General features: G+C 41.9%; 2 protein-coding genes across 6 annotated transcripts in view; one reads left to right on the top strand and one right to left on the bottom strand.

Annotated features, from left to right (window-relative positions):
• The window catches only part of PHC3 (polyhomeotic homolog 3), a 29,292-nt gene extending 17,833 nt beyond the window's left edge, over nucleotides 1-11,459 (top strand). For 4 of the 5 annotated variants that reach the window (XM_032697726.1, XM_032697725.1, XM_032697724.1 and 1 more), the window contains one exon: nucleotides 3,339-11,459. In XM_032697726.1, the coding sequence (XP_032553617.1) occupies nucleotides 3,339-3,493 (155 nt within the window). In that variant the 3' untranslated portion in view covers nucleotides 3,494-11,459. The remainder of the gene's footprint in view (nucleotides 1-3,338) is intronic. The other variant, XR_004358784.1, reaches the window with a different exon arrangement.
• Nucleotides 11,460-11,868: 409 nt separating this feature from the next.
• Nucleotides 11,869-14,899, bottom strand: GPR160 (G protein-coupled receptor 160). The gene is made up of 3 exons (XM_032697728.1): nucleotides 14,860-14,899; nucleotides 14,432-14,567; nucleotides 11,869-13,427 (listed from the first exon to the last, which is right to left on the bottom strand). Exon 3 carries the CDS (start codon nucleotides 13,371-13,373, stop codon nucleotides 12,357-12,359), a length of 1,017 nt encoding a protein of 338 aa, XP_032553619.1. The 5' UTR covers nucleotides 13,374-13,427; nucleotides 14,432-14,567; nucleotides 14,860-14,899; the 3' UTR covers nucleotides 11,869-12,356.
• Nucleotides 14,900-20,974: the final 6,075 nt, after the last annotated feature.

Raw genomic sequence — 20,974 nt, 5'->3', positions numbered from 1 at the left:
ATAAGCAAGTTGCTTCTATAAGGTTAAACTTTATTTTGCATAGCTTTGCTTGGAGAACTCCTGCCTAGAGATTCTGCTTACTGGTAGGCACAGTTTGTTCTCAGAAAAAACAATCTGTTTTCTCCTTATTTACAAACATTTTCTTTTAGCTCGATATTCACAGTTACCTTTATGTCATCTTCGCATTATTTGACATTTATTTATCATTTCCTAACTATCATGAGCTTTAAAGCTTCACTCCCCACCTTTTCCCAAGGATGCCATTCTGTCTGATCAGATGCTGTAATTCCTCCAGGTAACAACAGGTCTCCACAGTAGCAGTGGAGAATTTTTGTTCCTTACCCATTAAAACACAGGTTAACTTTGTTCCTAATTTTCTACTTTTTCTGGGATGCTAAACAATTTTTCTGTGTATCCCATTATGTTAATAACCTGTAAGGAATATATCTTCATTGCGAAGTCATACACGTGGGTTATCACAGATAAGCTTTTACAGGTCAGGCAAAGAATGGAGTAAAGAGTTGTCTTAAATCAGCAAAAGTCATCCCTGAGGTACTTTTCTTCTGATAGTTTATTGCAGTTGAGTTACCTTATCTGCTTCTGGGAACCTGCAGGGTCATCTGTAAAAACAGTCAAAGCTCCTTAGGTTTGACATGGTCATTTGTGTTTCTGTAGTTGAGCTTTGTTGCTGGAATATAGTTGTATCAGTCTTGTTTTGAGTTACTGCTTTTATGGATTTGAGGCTCCAGGTAATCCAGTAACTGATCCCAGGCTCTAAAAAGGGCAGCTCCTGTCCTAGAGTAATTGAAGTGGCACATAAGCACAATTCACTTGCAAGTATGAAACAAAAAATGTTATTCTTAAAATGCAGTTTCTGTTTCGAAACATTACTTTTAGAATATTTCACCAGCAGCTGGAATTAGGGTGGTTTTGTATTATATAAACAAGATAATCTTTGATTTTAAATTAACTTTACACTTCTCTGTATTTAATGAAAATTTATTTTATTTACTCATTCTCATCTATATGAAGGCCTAGTTTCTGTAATACTTTTTAAAAAAGTTCTTTAAACAGTATTATATTCACAACTGGTCAGAATTATTATTGTTACATCTACAGCTACATTCACGTTTATTGACAGTTTTGAGGTTTATTCTGTTCAATATATTCTCAATTTACTCTCTTGAAAAATTAGTTTTTCATATGCTGTCAGAGTTGAATAATATGAAAAATAATAGAATTGATTTTCATTATGCTGGTTTATATTATGTATCTCCTTGGTGCAGTCCCTGCAGACCATCTGCCATGTTGTAGGAGATGGTGATTTGTCACCTTTCCACAAACATCAGGGACATCTGTTCTGGGTTACAGCTTTCTGTGTAGTCTGTAGCTGAGATCTGAGTTCCTCTGGAGCCTTTCAGAGAAATGAAGATTGTAGGACACTTCTGCCATTACCTCTTTCTTGTGGTAGAAGAAACAGCCACAGTTTAAGCACAGTTTTCTCCTTTCTTTCTTCAGTTGCAAGATAAATGGCCCTTCACTCGCTTCCCATCCTTTTTTTATTTGGCCAAGTTATTGCACAACAAACAGTTGCAAAAGTGCTTAAGAGTACCCAGATGTGCTTGGATGAGGGAACTGAAATACATTCAGCTTCCATCCTCTGCTTTTCCAAAATGACTTTGATAAAAAGTATTTCAGAAGTTGCATGGAAATTCTTTGTGTCCTGCTTAAAGGAAAAAGCCTGCAACAACATCCAGTTATCTGTTTGAATAGGACCAGTTTTGTTCTGAAATGCAGGAACTTCTCCTGATCTCTCAGATGCTTTATAAATGCTGTGGTCTGACAATCACAATGTCTTTAAGTCAGACATGCCATGGTACCTTTCACAGGAATACTCAGTATTTGACTTACAGGTGTTTTATCTGTTGTCAGCACTTCAACAGGAAAACCTTTATGATGATGTTGTAGTTAATTGTTGCATGAGGTCTGTTTAACAAATCATTAAGAAGAAAAGTTGTGCTTTGTTCTTTGTTTAAAGCCAACCCTTCCCAACCTTGAATGTTATGACCTTTACACAGTAATAGTCCAAATTAATTCAAGTTTGGATGTCAGTACTTCCTTCTATGTTTCCTTTCCATTTATCTTGTACACATTTGTAAATCCATCAGGAAATTAGACTGTCTGTTCTTGATAGAGTTTAAATCTGAACACACAAGAGGACGTGACATTAAATGCTCTCATCTAGGTAGGAGAGGAGTTCTTCAGAGTAATTTCATATCTCTGCAATAGTATACATTTAAAATGGGAAAATGTAGAAATGCCAGAAAATAGACTTAACTGAGGAATAATTGAAAGCAGAAATGGAAGGTGGAGCACAAATTAAAGTGTGTCTGAAAGGCTCTGAGACAGATGGAGAGACCACTGGACTGAGAACACAAATATCTTTAAAAAAAACCATGAAAAACATGGCTAAGGGGAAAGAAGCTTCAAATAAACAGCTGACAATGAGTGCTCTCTTCACATTGTCCATCTAACAGAGCTGCCATGGATCCAGACATAATTGGCTGTTTCTGCTTAACAGATGTCCAGAACATCTTTGGAGAAACCTTTGTTTCCACAGTGTTCTTCAGTGGAAAAGGGCCCTCAATTACTTGGGGCAGTCCAATCCATGGAAGAGTCTTTTGTCTCACGTTGCAAACCTTGGTAACCTGAGACCACATTATTTCATGTTCAGAGTTCAACGTGGAAAAAAGATCCAGCTAGTTTAAACTTGTACTTGTGAAGTGAGTTACTGCCCTGTATAGATGACAGATATCTTCATGAGATGGTTATGCTAAAGCCCATAAATCAAAACTTTGTTTCCTCAACCCAGTGGTGTAACACAAATGGACTTAACACCTTTTGGAAATGGTAGCTATGTGGATGTTCTTCTTGAGTTGCACATAGCAGTAGAATATAGTATCTTTCATAACAGTAAATAGTAGTATCTTTTTATTTCTGGAAAGAACCTACTTGAATTATGCTCTTGATTACTATGTCAGTGCTGTTTTCCTAATTTCTTCCAATTGTGGGAGGTTGTTCCTTATAATGAAATTTCAATTCTTAATTGAATTTCCCAGCAAGTTACAGTGTAATTAGAGGCTGTATTAGAAATTACTTTCAGATTATCTCAGAAGTCCCCATCATAATATTGAACTCTTGCATATACTTCAGGTTCTGCAAGCTAAAGGGATGAGTGCTGGAAAAGGTGTAGCTGAAAAGCTCTAGTGTGGACAGAATCATTGCATCTAAGAATGCACATTTCTAACCAAATAAATCTATTTTTTGTCACCTTTTAGGTTGTCAAGATATTGCAGATGAATTTAGAGCACAAGAAATTGATGGACAAGCTCTCCTTTTGTTGAAGGAGGACCACCTAATGAGTGCAATGAATATTAAGCTTGGACCTGCATTGAAAATCTGTGCACGTATCAATTCCTTGAAGGAATCCTAGGAGGTGAACATGAAGGTTTAAACAACAGTTTCTCAGTGACAGAACTGACAGTAATATGCCAACATCTTCACTGTGGCATGAGTGTTACTGTGATGTTTTGTTAAATTGATGGGGTTTTCCCCACATAAAGACTTAAAAACGTTCCTTTGATTATACCAAGTAGTCCTCTGTAGTTTCCGACAACTAATAGGTTCATGGTAAAACCCGAGTAATACTTTGAGTTGAAGTTTTTCATGTAAAAACATGGAGTGAAATATGCTGTGATAGGTTAAATATTCCCCATCATGTACTTCATTTTATGAGTTTAAGGTTAACACCCCAGCCCCCACCCCAATCTAAACACCTTTTAGATTGTGTTGCTGTAATCTGAAAGATTTTTTTCCCACATACAGCAGTGTTTGGACTGAACTGACAGAAGTGTCCACAGGCCCTGTGGAAGCACTAGTACCAGTAAAATGCTATGCATTTAGTTGTGCTCTCTGAGTTTCTTTTAGTCTTGAGCTAATTGTTTGTAAGGGGTAGGTTGGCAGCTGGCTTACCCTGATCTCTGCCACTATAGTATTTTCTTGAAGTCTGTAAAATACTATAAACCTTATAGATGTCTCATCAAAATCCTCGTGATCAGGCTACTGACACTCCTGCCAGAGGTAACTGAAGCACATGTTACTTTACTCTTTGAATGCTGCTATGCACTAAGGGGGCATTAAGTGTTAGGTTTGTAGTTTCACATGCTGCTAGTTAAGCTAGACCAGCAGTTCTCAAATGGGGGTTCAGAGTGGGCCCTGAGGAGGTGTGTGAGCCCTCAGGGTTCAGGTTCCAAATGCCCGGGTGTGAGGGGCTGAACGCTGCAGCCAGAAACAGTGTTGAGACAAGTTACTGGAGAGGCTGGAGACAGAGAAGGGACTATAGCTCAGATGTTCTTTTAACTGATACCTCTTCTGACATGTCTTTCCCTGTAGTGCATTCCCATTGGCCCACTGGAAGCTCCCAAGCACCTTTGTTTGTCCCCTGGCCGGTGTGAGCTGGGCTTGCAGGAGTCTGAGGAAGGAGCACAGGGCATTGCTCCATGAGGCCCCTTCAGAGCTCGCTGTAGGAGCAGCTGCTGCTGGCATGAGGGAGCCCAGAGCTGTGGGTCAGCAGAAGGAATACCAACACTTGGCAGCTCTAGGAGAAATCTCCAAGGGCCCTGCTTTGTCCCTCTGGCAGGAGATTTTGTCTTGGATGCTGCAGACTTAGGCAGTGGGATTTTAGTGTCTCTCACCATCTTCCTTCTCACACTCTTTGTGGAACAAACACGTGTTTCCCCAGCTTCTGATGCTCTTGGGAGCTGCCTGAGCTCTGAGGCAGCAGCACCTTCTTGGCCTTTGCTTCTCCATCACCTGTGCACGGATGTTCATGGATGTATTTTGTACCTTCTGTGCCCTCCCTTTTGCAGCTCCACTCCCCTTGTGTACAGACCTGGATCCCTAAACTCTTGTGCAGGGAAAGAAGGGTACGTGTGCTGGTAGTTGTTGTGTATATTTGAATTAAATATGTGTACGTGTCTGCAAATAATGTATTTTGTATTTTATGCAAATTAATGCATTATATGTGATTGTGTAAGGAGGTATTCGGGAGGACTGTAAAGTATTCCTGCAAAAAGAGGAACTGACCTGAAGTTTGAGAACTGCTGCCCTAGATCAAAAGGAGTCAATGCACATACACTGGCTGAAAGGCAGGTTTGTGTATTATTATGTATAATATTTAACTGATGACTTTAAAGAGTAAATTGGGATTACAGAAAAATCTGTGCTTCATTTTCCTTTAATTAGACTATTACTGTGTTTCCACTAACAGACTTTCTGTCCTTATCTTCTGGAGATCAACATCAATAATTGTTTTTAATTACAACTGTTTGAGCTTACTAATAGCAGATATTATCAATATTTTTATTAACCACTGAAGCTCCAAGTTAGGACAACCCATTGCTGTTACACATTGGTATGTGGTGAGAGCCCTTGTCTAAATGTCACCAAAGGCTTTAGAGAAGGAATTGATGCCTGGGTTTATTTTGGAGGGATGTTGCTAAGCACTTTCTAATTTGTTTTTTCTGTCTTCGATTACTGTTGTAAAATAAACTTCTTAGTTGAAGGTCCAACATTTGGCAATGTTCATCTGAAAGATGTTCAAATGATGGAGACAGTGTGTTCCCATTTGTAGCATTTCTGTAAGATACACAGTGTAGCATATCTGTAACATATGTTCTAAAGGATATGTTCTGTTTTGATGAGCTAATTGAAGACTAAAGATATCTTAGATATTTATCCTTTGGCTTTTGTCTAAAAGTTTTATTATTTTTATACGGAAAGTTCACTGGCTAATTTTTAATCTGTCTTCTGATTGTACTGTTCTTAGGCAGTGTAAAAAGTAGGGCTACGTTAAGTGTGGTTTGATAATGGCTTAAGGCATATTAGAAAACGTGGACTTAGGAGTCTTATTTAGACCTGCAGTTAATCAGTGTTACGTGCATGAGAATTTCATGGCTGTTTTAATTTTGCTTTATTAGGCAGCTTTCAGGAGAGCTCCTCCAGCTTGTGTTTGTCCAACTCACTGCCAGGTGCCGGGAGCTCAGAGCAGACCCCAGAAAGGCACATCTGTTCCTGTTCTTCTGGTGCGTGACATTCCCTGTGGGTTTGGGAGAGCCACAGATAGTGAGTTGTGCTTTAAATATTTTTGAATGCAGCAACTAAGAATGTGGGCCTTCTGCAGATTGGAAGTTTTTTCTCCCTCACTTATTTTGGTATGAAACTGGAACTTAAAAGCAGACACAGCTGTACCAGCCTGTGCTGGTAGAACTGCACTCCTGTGGGAGTGTTTGCCAGCATAGCTGTGTCAATAAAATCAGTTAAAAAAAAAAAAAAAAAGGCACACTTGTGTGTGAAAATGGGCTGGAAAATTTCCAAGTACAGCTGAAGACTACTTCAGAAGCTTTTGAATTTACTCAAAAAAGCAATCTAATACTTAGACTAATAGTCCTCCAGAACCATTTTACATACCAACCACTTTTTGCTGTTCAGATAGGTGAGGTTTTCCCAGGCTTTATACTACCATTTCCCATGGCTTTCCCACACATTAGGCTGGACCCCCTTGCAAAAGAGGAAGTATTGCAGGTTTTAATTGACTGGTTTTTAGCACTTGCTCCCACTGGATGTATCTACAAGAAATCCTTTTAATTAGCTTTATTTCCTGGGATTTTGCTTTCTGTATTCAGACTTCTGCTGTAGTGGGCTACATCTCACAGTAATCCCTGCAGTATTTCAGTTCCTATGGGAAGAAATGCAGGATGTTGTGGGATCTTTGCTCAGAAGGGAGGTATTTTGCATGGCTTTTTCCCTTCCTTTTTCTCGAGTAGTCCCCATCCTGCCCTTCTCCTGAATGCAAACTGCAGCATTAGCTCAGGGCAAACTCTTTTACAGAGCACTGGACTGAATGTGGCTGTCAAGATTTCATAAAGTAGAATTAGAATTATTACACTTGTCTCAGCTTCAGGGTTTATTTGTGGTTTTAAAGAAATACACAGGAATGATCAAAATGGGTGCTCAGCCTCCCCTGCTTCATATGGATCACATCACTGAGCTTTGCAGCAGGAGCAGGGAACTCTGGTGAGGAAGCTTGGCCACCTTATCCTGGATCACCAGAGAGTGTTTGAAGGGTTTTTAGACAGACAGTTTTGTAAATCCTTTCTTTACCCATTAATCCATCATATTTTTTCCAGAAATGAAGTTCTGGATCGCAGATAGAACCTTTGCTAGGTTTTTATCCATGAGATATCTTAAATGGAAGGTTTATATTCTGAAAACATCCATTTCCTCATTTCTTTCCTGTGAAAATATTTTTTTTTACCCCCTGCCTTCTTTTTGGACAAATCACAGGTAGTAATCCAGCCTTTTGGATAGAAAGATGGAGTCTACCCTAAGTGCAGATGTGGCAGCAAGAGGAAAGGAATAGGATAAACCCAAGTATTTTGAGCAGGTCTGTGACAGCTGTAAGGAAACATTAGGAAAGGTGTGGATTGAATGGAAGTTTCTCATGGGACTGGGCTGGGTGTAGTGTGTCACTGCCTGGCATGCCAGCTAAAACTTATGCCTATTCCAGGTGACTGTTCTCATTTTAATATCACAGTATCATTGCAGGAACTTCCAGCTCAACAGCTTAACAGATTTCTTACACACTGACAAGTGTAGAGCTCTGAGTGATCAGAGAATTCGGTGACACCTGTTTTAGGAGTCGTGGTTTTGCAAATAATTAGGCATCCACATAATTTGTAACGAGTAGTTCTGATTCTATTGAGACTATTCAAGTTCATTCAAAGTAAGCATGTATAAAAAAGCTTGCAGGGTTATTTTCTCACCAGTATTGCATAGAGATGTCCTGTTAGCATATATTTAGAAATATAGTGGTTATCATTAACCAAACTTCTACTCATCAATTGTTCCAGGCTGCAGAAGGATCAATCTAGGATACTTTTTTTAATGTTCAACTTAATTAGTTTATTAGAGATGGAGACAAACTAACATTTCAGAGTATTTTATTTTCAATATGTTGTTTCTGTTCAATGCTGAGTGGAACAGGTATGAGCAGAGCTATAAATGAGTAATTTCAATGTAAGATGTTAGTTGCTTGTAGTGAATTAATTTTCAAGTCATTCTTGCTCAGTGGGCTGCAGTTTGAGACAGGAAATATTGTGAGGAGAAAGAAATTTAAACTCATTTAATACTTAGCTCATTTAAGATAACCCTAAATTAGGTTAATTTTAAAAGAATTTGCCTTTAGTCTTGAGAATTTATTTAGACCTGATCGGTTCTATGTAGTTACATCCCCTGGATGGCTTTGCAAATACTGACATTTAAACAAGAGGTGGTGATTATGGGCCAGACAAGTGCCAGCTGTGTCCTGCTTTATCCCCTGGGTCTCGTGGTCAGCGCTTTCACATGTGCTCAAGGCCCCACCTTAAGCTGTGTAGGTTTGTGTAACCTCAGCATTAAAACCCACACACACCTGCTCATTCCCTTGAAGGTTGTGTGCAGTATTTACTGATCTCTTACAGGGATGTGGAAGGAAAAAAGCAAAAGTTCAAAGTCGTGAATATGTTTTTCATTGCAGGTATATAGGAAGCTCATATTCCAGCTTTTGTAGCCGTGGATCTAACTTTTCCAGAGTGTGGTTCTGGGAGTCAGTGTTGTGAACAGATTTCAAGTTAAAAAATGTTAAACTTCCAGCATATATTCCTTCTAAATTATCCAGAATAACTCTGTACAGCAAGGAGCTACAAAAAAGACACTTAAAAAGATTTTTCCTCTTCAAGTAATTATAACTTGAGCAGAATTGTACATTCATGGAATAGTGATCATAAATAATGTTTAAGTGCAATACATAACACTTAAGGAGCATTCTAATTGTGTTTTAAAAGTACTGTGTTGGTTCATAGGGTTGTTGAGAGGCTTGTAGTGTTGTTCCTAGTCCTAAATGAGGGTATGTGTGCTGATTATGGGATTAGGCTCCAAGCAGAGATGTAATCGATTCCTGAGGTGTATCTGCCCTGTGGATGAAGCCCAGGCAGCCTGTGGGAAGGCTTGTGTTGTCCTCCACTACCTTGCCAGGATATTCCCATCCTCTGGCAGCCTTTTGCAAAGTAATTTTTGGAAAGAACAGTAAGAGATTCTGCACACTCAGCTTCATTTTTAAGTAGTCTTTGTGTCACAGAGTAAGCAAACCAGTACTGATCAGGAAAGGTGTAAAGATGAAGGGTTTTATCATTTAGTGCCAAATACTCAGAGTTGAAAAGACATAGAATATCTCATTAAAATCAGTGTTGATTTGTAAGACATATATGAGGAAAGTACAGAAGTTTCTCATTAAGGGTTAACACTTCAGCTGCTCTTACCATTAATATCAAATAATCCTATAAGAATTAAAGGCTGTAAAGTATTTGAAATGTGTAAGGCTCATGTACAGAGGAGATGCAGCAGTGGTTGTCTGCAGTTCTTTTATTTCAGGGTTTCTGTCCTTCCTGGCAGTGAAACTGTCACCCTGTTCTAGAGAGGAACATGGTCCAGAGCTTCATGGCTGGATCCAGGGATCAGTGTTGGGACAGCCCAGAGGCACCAGGTGTGAAAGAAAATGCACAGAGGAAAAGCCATAATTGCTAGGAAGGCAATAAATAGGATGGAGATCACTGCACAACTGGTATCTCCCTCCATGAATAACAAGGATGGAAGTGGGCTTACAAAGAGAGGTACCATGAATATGTTTTAAAATACTTACTCGGGCTCAGATGCCGCAGTAGATGCTACGTGGAGAGCTGCAGTGCCACTGGTGCCACAACAGCCTAAAGGCTGATGCTCTTTGGCACTTTCCCCTAAAAGTATGGAAGAATAAATTTAACAGTAACATCAATCCTTTAATGTTTGTTTTGGCTGCATGTTGTGGATTCCCTGTGAAAAAAAAACATAGCATTTTAAAAACTTCAAATGGCTTTAGGAGCACTGCAGCAACTCTGGCAATTCTGCCATGTTGTGTGAACTTTAATTAGGGGTTGGGCAGCTGAACGACACTGATAAATAAAACACCTCAACAGCCTCACCCAGCTTGTTGCAGTTCCAGTTCTGTGTATGTTTGTGAATCAGAGACCATGCAAAACACACCTGAAATGGACTGGAAAATAACTTTGCCTTCATCGGGTGTCAAATTAATTTTAAATGAGGAATTTCCCCCTGCCTGCCTAGTCTGTAGGAATTAGTTATTTCATGATCTTCTGAAAATGCCTGGTGCATTACTGTATTTGAGGTATTTGCTGGTTTTTAAATGGAATTAGGTTTTGTAAATATTTTGTCAGCCCCGTTTCAGTGGGTGTCCAGTTTATATAAAACCTGAAGAAATGCTGTGTCAAAACCTTGTGTTTAGCCATGGTTTATCCTATAGCATCTCCTGCACTAACTGACAGCAACTGCAGTTTGAGAGAGCAGGGAGTGATTGCTTAAGGTTGTTTTTCCAGTTAACATTGTACGTGCTTTCCCACTTTTAACATGGAAGTAGAATTTCCTCCAAGTCTGTTTTCCAGCAGAAAAAAATGAAATAATTTGTGGTGCCAAACACTTCAAAATATGTTGCTAAGTGTTGCCTCCTCTTATTGCACTAGTTTTAAAATTCAGTTTTTGATCACTTACTGTCCTTTTGATGGCCTTTTTAACAGATTTTCCCCCCAAACCACTTTCTACTCCTGAAAAATGCTTGTGTCCTTTTGATTTCATCATGGAAGCCTCAAAGGAATTTACCCCAGACTGTGGGTGAAAGAAGCACTATGTGGGGTGAAGTAATAAAAGAAAATAATCAAACTTTAATATGTTTCAGAAATGTAAGATTAATTTATGATTCAGATGTGATTGTGTATTCTTATGGAGTGAAATATTGGAATATTCTTTTATAAGAAAATTTAGCCCACATAGCATTAAATTCTGCAGTTAAATCTATCTCTATAATTGATATATAATACTGTAAATTATAACCCAAAAATTTAAATTTTACAGTGGAAGAGCACACAGTGAATTATGTAAAAGTATGATCTTCACTTTGTGAGTCATTTTTAAGAAGCACTTTCCTATTACCAACTAGCATGTGAATGAATTTTAGATTCTCTCATTTGTTATGATCTGTAGAAGTGAAACTTCTTTAATCTGTCTGTTAATGGGTAAATCCATCCTACAAATGCTGAAACAAAGCACCTTATACTATGCTGCTTAAACTTGCTTGTAATTGCACCTTTTGTTATCTGCAGAGTTTTCTTAATGAGTATTCTTGTGTGAAATCATTGTTCCCTGTGGGTCTGGGGGAATGATTAACCAACCTACAGCATCATTTAGTTTCTCTTCCAAAACAACATTGTATTGTGAGTTCAGTGCTTCAGAAATAAATGCTACTTTCATTTGTCTGCTTTGGTTGCGTATCATTTATTTCTCTTATACAAAATTAAACCAAGTCCTTTATAAAACTGTAAGAATTTGGAAATTAAGAGTATTTTTGCTCGAAGCCTGACTAATTCTTTCCCTGCCATAGTCACCCTTCATATTTAACTATTTTAAAGTAATTTGGACTTCAAAATAAACTGTATTTTAATTTAAGCCATTCTTTAGCCTTGGGCATGTATTTATATATAGCAATTAACCTTGTTGCTTAGATCTCTGACTGTAGTAATTTAATTTTTAATATGTACTTATACATTACAGGAGCAGCAGCAAAGAAACAGCGAAGCTTCAGCACCTCTCCTGTGGCTGTGGAAGTTGCACATCTTGCACTGCTTTTGTACCATGTGAAGTTTCTATTTCTGTAGGAGCTGTAGCTTTACATTAACTAAAAAAATTTATTTCTTGTTAGACAACAACCCTTAACTTCAATCAAGCTGACACAAAGCCAGACTTTAACAAGAAAATACACTTCAAAAAAATCACAGAAGTTGTTTGAACTTTGGATCAGCACCTGAATGTAGCTCCAGCCTTGAAGACTTTATTGCATTTTGTACTGTAAAACCTGAGATCATTCCATGTAAAGGAAATGTAAAATTCTGTCATAAACATGAGGTTTAACAGAAAACTTGACTTATATAAGCAGTGGTCTTTTAAACATGTAATCTGAGGTTGAATCCCGTGAACTGACAGTGCTTGCAGTGCACTGGGACCAGTGTCCCGCACTCCAGTGCAACATCCGCTACAATATTGGAGTTTTTTCCATGGAGTGTAGCTCTGGAGCTGGTTCCTTGTGTTGTCTGTAAGGACCCAGCCACAGAACCTCAGCGCCCACACTTATTGCAGCCTTTCCAGCCAGCAGCTCATTAACAGATGACAATCACCACACCCGGCTCATCAGCTGGCTCTGTGTTTTCATTGTCGAACGGCACAAAGCAGAATTTCCAGCTGACAAACGGGTCTGAGCTCCACGTCCCCTCTGCCAGCTCGACCTCATGGCACCGGCACCAGTACACGGCTGCCAGGAGGAAGCTGTTGATGAAGTACAGCCAGGGCACGTTCATGTCCACATAGGCTGGAATCCACGCTCCCAGGAACACAACCAGGACCTGGAGAACAACTAAAGGTGCCCAAGTGCCAAGAAAGCAGATGAGGAGTCTGCTCAGGAGCTGCCACTTAAAGCAGGTGGTGGTGTTGGACGTGTAGGAGAACATCAAAGCAGGCTGACTGGAGATGGAGACGAGCCTGGCAGACAGCAGGGTGGTCACCACCTCCTTCCAGCAAGCCAGGAGAGCAGTGCCCAGGAGCAGCACCATGGCACACGAGACTGAGTAGCTCTGCAGGCTGGCAGAGACGGGGCACTGGTAAGGAGAGACACTCTTCTGAATTTCCAGCTTTTCATAGACAGCGGGAACTTTCAGAATACAGAAAAACCCTGAAATCCATATAACCACCACAGCGAACACGTACAGTAATTTCTGGCCTCTTTTAGAGAACTGGGATGTCTGGGAGACAGTGGTGTAATAGTCCAGAGCAGCCACGAGGTACACGGGGTAGTGCAGAATCCCGCAGGTGAGAGAGGTGATCTGGGTGAAGAGGCAGATGTGGTACTTGGTGAACCGCATCCCCCAGAGCGCAAAGTCTTCAAAACAGAAAATGAAACAGAAGATCAGCAGCAGCGTGAGATCGAGAAGTGCCACTGAAATGCAAAAGTATCCCATAAAACTGGCTTTCACGGTTTTTGGCTTAACTTGCAACATGAAGAAATCAAGGAAGACTTTTCCGAGCATGATCAGGAGCAACACGCAGCTGGTTTCAAGAGTTTGGTTGCCATGGGTGCAGTGGTACCGACCAGAACCATTTTCACAGAGTCTGGCAGCCATCCTCCAGTGGTGAAAACAGCAAAGATAAGTGTCACAGGGCACAGTGCTTCATCTCTGAAAAGGAAAAAGTTAAAAAAAATTTATTTCTCGGTACCTCTACCAGTTAGTTAATTCTCCATCATAGCAAGTAGCCAATTTACTCTGAGTTTTCCAGGCTCCTTAATTAAGAGTAAATAACTTCACTAACATATCATTAAATTGCCAACGAGTGTTTAAATTTTATGTTCTTCGAATTACATTTTTGAGAGTTACAAGGTCAACATAGACATAAGTTACTTTTCTAGTTGCTGTCCCAAGGAAAGGTTTAGGAAATAAGGGTGACTGTGCTCCTTTCCTTTAGAAAGCAAAGAGATCTTTCTGTGCAGCTGGGCGGAGGGATGGAGGTTCAGAGCTCCTACACATTTTGAAGAAATTAGACAATTACAGAAATTGTACAAGAGATATCGCAGTGTGGCCTCACAGTTCATGATGCTCATACAACCTGTGAGAAATTGAGACTGCAGAAGTGTCCTGAAAGCAGAAAAAGCATCAATGCAGCCCATCCTTTTCCAAAGTCCTGGAACTCCGAGGCAATCCAAAACACACAGGCTTCATTAGTGACTGGCCTTTTTTGTTCACCTTTAAACAATGTGAGTGCTACAATGACAGACACCTCAGAAGAGCTGGTTTTCCTTTGGACTTCCGTAAGTTTCCTTATGATAACTCTTTTCTGTGTGTTAATTCCTAAGGAAAATGAACACAGGATGGCTTCATGTAAATCAGTAAGACAAATTAGACAAAGCTTTCCATGCTTGCTTCTCTTTCCTTGAAGAAGCAGGATGGCATCAGTGACCTCAGTGAGAGCAGAGAAGAGCCGAAGTAAAGAGGAGTTGCCTCTCCAGGCTCTGTGTTATCAGCTGGACTTAAATAGACAGCTGTGTTTTGTCACCCACTTGCCGGTCATTGAACACTGGAGTTAGTGCACGTTTGAGTTCGTGTGTCCTGGAGCAACTAGAAGTCCTTGGCAGTACAGCCTGAGAAGTATCCACAGATACACAGATACGTGTTTACAAGCCTACCTGGGCTCAGCGCTTCACCCTTTATCGGCTCAAGTGCATCCTCTAACACCTGATACGTCTCACAGAACGACTTAATTCCGTCCATGTTTCGTCTTCACGTACCGGACGCTGCGCTCCTGTCCGCGGAAAAGGAAACCTGCACGAGAACGGGGTCTCGCTCGGTAAGTGTATAATAATAATAACAATAACTTATATATTGTAACGCGGAATCACCATCCAGGCTGTGCGGACCCGGCTGCGGGCACAACCCGCACCCTGCGCACGGACGGACCGGCGCTGCCCGTGCCAACTCTCGGGCGCTCCCGGGCGCTGCCCCCGGCCCTCCCGGCGGGATCCTGCTGCTCCCCGCAGGCACAGGGAGGGAGGGAGGCGGCCGAGGGGGCTCCGAGGGGCTGCTCCTGCTCCCCACGCCCGGCCCCGGCACCCACCTGCGGCCGCCGCTCCTGCCCCGCGCCATCGCCTCCTCCCCGGCGGGGACCGGGCGGGACGGGGCGGGACGGGGCGGGATCGTGTCCAGGGAAACGTAACACAACACACATCACACATCTAACAGATAACATGTAGCACATATAGCACAACACAACCCCGTTGTGTCTGATCCCCTGGCCGAGGGAGACGAAGCGCCCCGTGGTACCTCAGCGCCATGGGGATCCCAAATCCTTATGGATGTGGCAGAGAAACGCTTTGGGTTCTAAACGTGTTATGTGTCTGGGGGGGGGGGGGGGAAAAGGCGATGGCGGAAGGTGAGGGCTCTTCAGCGGGAGCCCTCGGAACCCTCAGGACTTGGCTGCATGGCAGGGAGCACAGGATGCTCCCTTTGGGAAGCCGTGAATCCACACAGTGGGTGTTGTTTGATGTATACAAGTGTACAAGTGTCAAGTGGCTGGAAGGACTTTCTCTGAAAGCAACTAACTCTCTGGAATTAAATTCAGATATAAGTAGAGATTTTTTTTTCCCCACTTTTTATTTTCCCTTTCTCCTTCCATGGTTCATCTGAAGGATTAAATAACTTCACAGGGAGAAAAAAAAAAGTGATCAGTACTGTGAAAAACGTGAGAGCTTCAAGTAATCTCCAGCAGCATTCACACTGGCAATAGTTACTTGTCCAAACCATTTTTCCCAGGATTGTTGCACAAATTGGAGTATAATAAGAAGCTGTTTACACCTGAGAGGGTATTGCACCTTCTGAACACTCAGTCCACCCACAAGTATCTGAAGGTTAGTGCCTTCAAGAGTAGTTTTCTTCTTCTGAGTTCTAACCCAAGGCAAAGCAGTGAAAATGATTTTCCCAGTGGGAGCTAATAAACCGTTTGGATGTTTTGGTTTGTCACAGCAGAAAATACTCTACTGGCCTGTATGGGGAGATGCCTGGATGGTGGAAATGAGCAACCAGGAGGGGACAGGGACAGTTTAGATATATTTTTCTGCGGATAAAAATCCCAGTGGGTGTGTGATGTCCAGACTATGTCAGATCCATGTTTAGTGACCCTGTTGAGCAGGGTCCTCAACGTGGCCCATGTTACATCCCAGTTTCATGTCATGGCTACTTCTCAGCTTCCCTTTCCCTCCACCACCTTTTTCAGCTGTTTTGAAAGTTTGCTTATTATGCACAGGTTACCCCTGTTTTCTGCTCCTGGATACTGCGCCTCATCTTCCATCCCAGAGAAATGATGGTGCAAGATGGGATGCCCTGGAAACTAAATGCAGAGCTTGGCATTTGCAGGTTCTTCTCGCCGTGCCAGAAAAGCTGCTCACACTCAGTACTGGATAAGGGCTGGATCTTCCTTTGCAGGAAAACTTGCAGGTACTTGACAAACATCATGTTCTGAAAATAATGGCTTGAGCCCATCCTGCCTGATTAAAGAGGCTGCATTTATATCCACAGGCAGCAATAGAAGGGTTTAAGAAATCAGTTTATATTTGCATGCAGGCAGCTGTGTGTGAAAACAGAGGAGAGTCCTCCTCCAGGATGAGGTGTGTGAAATAATGCAGCAAACCTCTTGCAAAAGCTGCTCATGTACTAAAAGCTTGTGTGATGGTTCTGTGTCCTCTGTTGTAACAAGATATTTGCATGAGGCTTCCTTCCTTCTTCAAGGCTGTTTCCTGCTGCTGGTTGCTTATACTTTCGATTCTGCTGTTGAACTTAATTGTAAGGATAGGATTTTAGAACAAAGGGGAAAGCAACAAGAGAAAAAAACATCTCTGATTTCAAATCTAACTTGATAACTTTGTGAAAGAAACAGTGACTGATGAAAGTGTCCTCACTGAGCAGGGGCTGGGCTCTACTCTCTCCTCTTTGTGGCCTCAGAAGTCACTTAAGAAAAGCAGTGTGGACCATTACAGTTCCTGCATGTTGCTTCTGCCTGATTTAGGGCCAGGAGGTTTCCTTCAGACAGGGGCAGGTGCAGATAATGAATACAACTCCTTTCCATAGAGAAGTGTGGGGTGTTCTTCCTCTGCAGTTAGAACTGAATCTTTGCTTTTCCCCTGCCCTTCCTCTTTGGGATGAGCTGTGCTTCGGAAGCTCATTGCCACCTGACCCTTTATGCTGTTGAGCAGAAGAAAACAATTTAAACCTCACTTTTGTGCATTTCAAGAAATCTGATGTTGGCATCTCGGCCACCTCAAACCATGTGGGAGAAGACAAGGAGATCAACTGTATATGTTTGTATTTTGATGCCACGTGTGGGGAAAGCTGCTCACTGTGATCTCCTGCAAAACACACTGTGAACTCCTGCAAAAATGATTGTGAAAACTCCCTTTCCTGAGCAGTGAGGGGCTGGGGGAGACTTGGTTTGGAGAGGGATGGTCACTACAGCTGTGGGCAGAGCAGACCGAGGTCATTGTGGAATGTTCTCTGGAACACATTTGTCTGCAGGGATGAGTTCCAGTCTGGTACAGCCTTGCCTGCATCCTCCCCTCGATGTGCCTTTAACTGGGTGTTGCCCAGCTGAGCATGTTTAATGCCCTATATTAGATTTTGTGCCTTGTCAGCACAGGATCAGCAGCTGGAGTTTTGCAATGGCAAGCGGTTGTGGAGCTGCTGTTCCTGAAAGGCTGCATGGCTCAGGAAGACAGGACAGTGGTTATGAAGATTTAAATTTTTTAATAAAATATTTAACTAATAGAGTATGTAACTAATAAACTATTTAACCAACTTTATTTTTATCTAACTTTATTTTTAAAGAAGAAAATGCTTGACCGGTGTCCCATTTGCAAGATGTTTTCATTTACTTTTCAGGAATCTTATAAGAGCACAGACAACGTGGTTTTAGATCTTCATTTGAGGTGCTTATCTTAAAAGTAACAGGTTTGTTCTTGGGAAGATCTTGTTGAGGAGAAACACATTTCTGTAGTAATTTTAACTTGAAGGCGATCTTGTTATAGAATCTCAACTCTGATTATTCAGTGAAAATCCAGTGAACAGTGCAGAGTTGGATCCATGGATTTTTCAGGAGTGGTGGTTCCTTGTTTTGTGTGCCCACCATGTGCTTTCACTGCACAAGGTGTGACCTTTCCCGGTGCCCATGGTGGCCCTGCAGTGTTGGTGTTTCTTGGCTTGTCTTTGACACGAGTAATTTTTCAGGGAACTAGAAGAAAGAAAGTACGAGCAAGGCTCTGGAAAGTACATCACGTGAACCAGTAATTTATAAAACCCAGTTGGTGGCTTGCTGGTCACTTTGATAAGGAACTAAAATTGAGACTAAAGCCAACATGGAGTGCAGGGTGTGAGCTGACTCTCCTTGTGCTGCCCACAAATACCAAAGCTGAGCCAGTAATCTTCTGTAACCTTTTAGAATATCACTGCCTCCTGGTAGACTTTACTTTTAAACAAATTCTGTAGTGGCACTTTCACTTAAAAGGAAGCTTGAAAGGGTGGAAATGTAATTTAAATCCCCCCCTCAGTGTGAAGAATTCAAAACTCCATCTTCTGATTCCCAACCAACAACCTAATTACTGTTTGAAGACTCATGTGCCAGAAAGAGAAAATAAGAATTTACTGAGGGCCAGTGAGAGTCACACAGGACTCTGCTCCACGTTCCATTTATTGACTAGCAAAGGTAAAATGCCAAAGTGTCTCTCTCCTAAGAACCTACATCCTTCACTGGATCCAGGCTCCTGAGTACTTTTGGGGATCACAAACTGAGCCTTTTCAGTGTTTGGCTTCTGTTGCACATGATGAGGATTAATGGTTGTTACCACCTGCAGAGAACGATTTGCTCTTTATCTAAAGCAGGATCAGTGTTTACTCAGTCCTGTTAGCTCTCCTTACTTCAACTTGCACTGAAACCCTTTGCACACTGCCATTACTAACTAACTCTCTCTAATGTCTTTTATCATAGAACAATTTTTTTTCTGAGTGACCATTATTTTCACATACAGAAAAATACACATGGCAGAGCAAATGCCTCCGTGCCAGCCAGGCAGGAATGGACTCTTTGTGGACGTTATCAGGAAATGTGCCTTTTGTTTTCCTGCACCTGTTGCTGAATTACAGATAAAATAATCCAGTGCTTTATTAAATAAAATGAGAAGCCCTAATGAAATTGTACCAGCCATTACCAGGAAGTCTATTGAAAACATTCAGCAGCTGCTTCAGTCCCAGTTCCCTTACACTGATAGGATTGTTTTGCCTGTGTCCTTGTGCTCTAAATAAGAAGGGCACAGTGCCTTGGACCATCTCACACCACTCTCCTCTCACTCCCTGGGAAGGATTTGGTCAGAATCAGTAATAAATGATGCTCAGCACCACCTCTGAGTTGTACAAGTTTGTTAGAAGTTGGTGTCCCAGGTCCTGCATCTGAGTGTTTTGCAAACATCAGGTCATGTACCCTGACAGCAGTAAAGCAGGTAAAAATCTACTGGTTTATTCTGATTCTATAGAGAGGGGTTGATCAGAGATGCTGAGAATCAAATCAGTGAGCCCTTCTCCTTATACAAAATACCTCAGCAGCCTGGAGCGAGCTGGGGATCAGCCTCATTCAACAGTTAAATGTCACCACTCCTTCACTGAAGTCTCTGACAGAATTGATCTCTCTGTCTCTGCTGTATTTAAAAGTCAACCCATCTATCACAGCTGTGCTGGCAAGTGGGTGGAGACTCTTCCCCAGGACAGGCTGTAGTTCCTAACAAGAACTGTCTAATTCTAAAGAAAAGGTAATCCCAGCACTAATGTCCGTGCTAAATCTTGCATAAAAACCACTAAGAAGTTGCATCTCCACTGCTTTGGAGCTTGGGAAAAGTTTAATACACAATTTCTGGTACAAAAAGCATAACAAAGAATGGTGTTCAAACTTGGATGGTTTAAGGTTTGGTTTTAAAAATGTATGAGAAGTAGGTGGATGAAATGTCAGCCAAGGAGTAACTGATGCACCCTCCCCTCCCAGCCAGGGAAGGAATCGCTGCACCCAGGGGCAGCAGGAGCAGTGGGAGGACACACAGGCCCTCAGCATCCCCTGCTGGAGTCCTTTGTGACACTGAGAGTGAGCAGGATATTACCTCCAGAGTGGCTCCTGCCCTGGTTTTTTGGTGTTACAAACTTGTGGATCTACTCTGAGTTTATCTCAGTGCAACTCCCTGGGGCGTTTAGACTCAAATATATGTAAAGCAAACAAAAGCTTCCTAGAATGCAGAGAAATAATTCATATAGAACTTCCCTATTGGAAAATTTGATCTGGTCAGAACAAGGCAAACTGGGGGGATGGGGAGAGGAGAAGGACATGTCCCTGCTACAAACAGTTGGGCTGTGTCATCTGCAGTCAAGGCTACGGGAACCAAGAGCTCATTTAGGCTCTGGAGCAAGTGAAGGGGAAGCTGCTCTCTTTGTCCTCACTGGGGTCCCTCCAGGGAAGAAAACAGCAGGTAATGTAGGTACTTAACTTTTCCACAGTGGTCTTTTCCCTGGGTGTTTTCAGGTGTATTTTATTTTGTGAATTGCTTCTGTTTGTGGCTGGAGTACATAAAGTGAGGTGAGGGTGTCACGGGGGGTGCTCAGCTCAGCACCCTGAGGGAGGCTCAGGGCAGGGCACAGCAAAGAGAGGAACTGGGTTTGCTCTGTAGACTGAGCTCACTTGAGCTGATTCTGCCAACAGCTCCAGGAGGGGTTCTGACAGGACTTCCAACTGCTGCCAGCAAATCCCCTGCAGCTGGAAGAGTGTATTTATTTCCCTGTTGCCCAGTGCTTTCAGTGCCAGCTGTGAGGTTGGAATATTGCTCTGCTGTCACTGTGACTCTGCTAGGACAGAATTCCACCCTCAGAGGAGCTGGAAGAGCCCTGCAGTGCTCTGAGGGCTCAGTGCCACCGCAAGGACTGCAGGGGGCCTCAGGAAGGGAAATAAAGGACCAAAGCCAGCAGGTGTTTTCCATTTCTACAGGTCATGTTTGCACTGTCTACATTTAGTGTTTACAGGGGGCAGATGCTTCTGCCACTGCTCTCCTGAGTCCTGGGGAAGGTGTAATTTAGGAGTGAACTGAGGAACTGAGACATTGTCCAATTTTACCTGTCCCTTTTTCTGCTCTACGATGCTCAGTGAACTCCAGCCG

The sequence above is a fragment of the Chiroxiphia lanceolata genome, chromosome 10, assembly GCF_009829145.1.
Source record: "Chiroxiphia lanceolata isolate bChiLan1 chromosome 10, bChiLan1.pri, whole genome shotgun sequence".
In the NCBI taxonomy this organism is placed as follows: domain Eukaryota; kingdom Metazoa; phylum Chordata; class Aves; order Passeriformes; family Pipridae; genus Chiroxiphia; species Chiroxiphia lanceolata.
This window is presented reverse-complemented; position numbering and strand designations above follow the sequence as displayed.

Excerpts from the sequence above, each read along its gene's own strand:
- GPR160 (XM_032697728.1), bottom strand. The coding sequence starts at position 13,373 with ATGGCTGCCAGACTCTGTGAAAATGGTTCTGGTCGGTACCACTGCACC.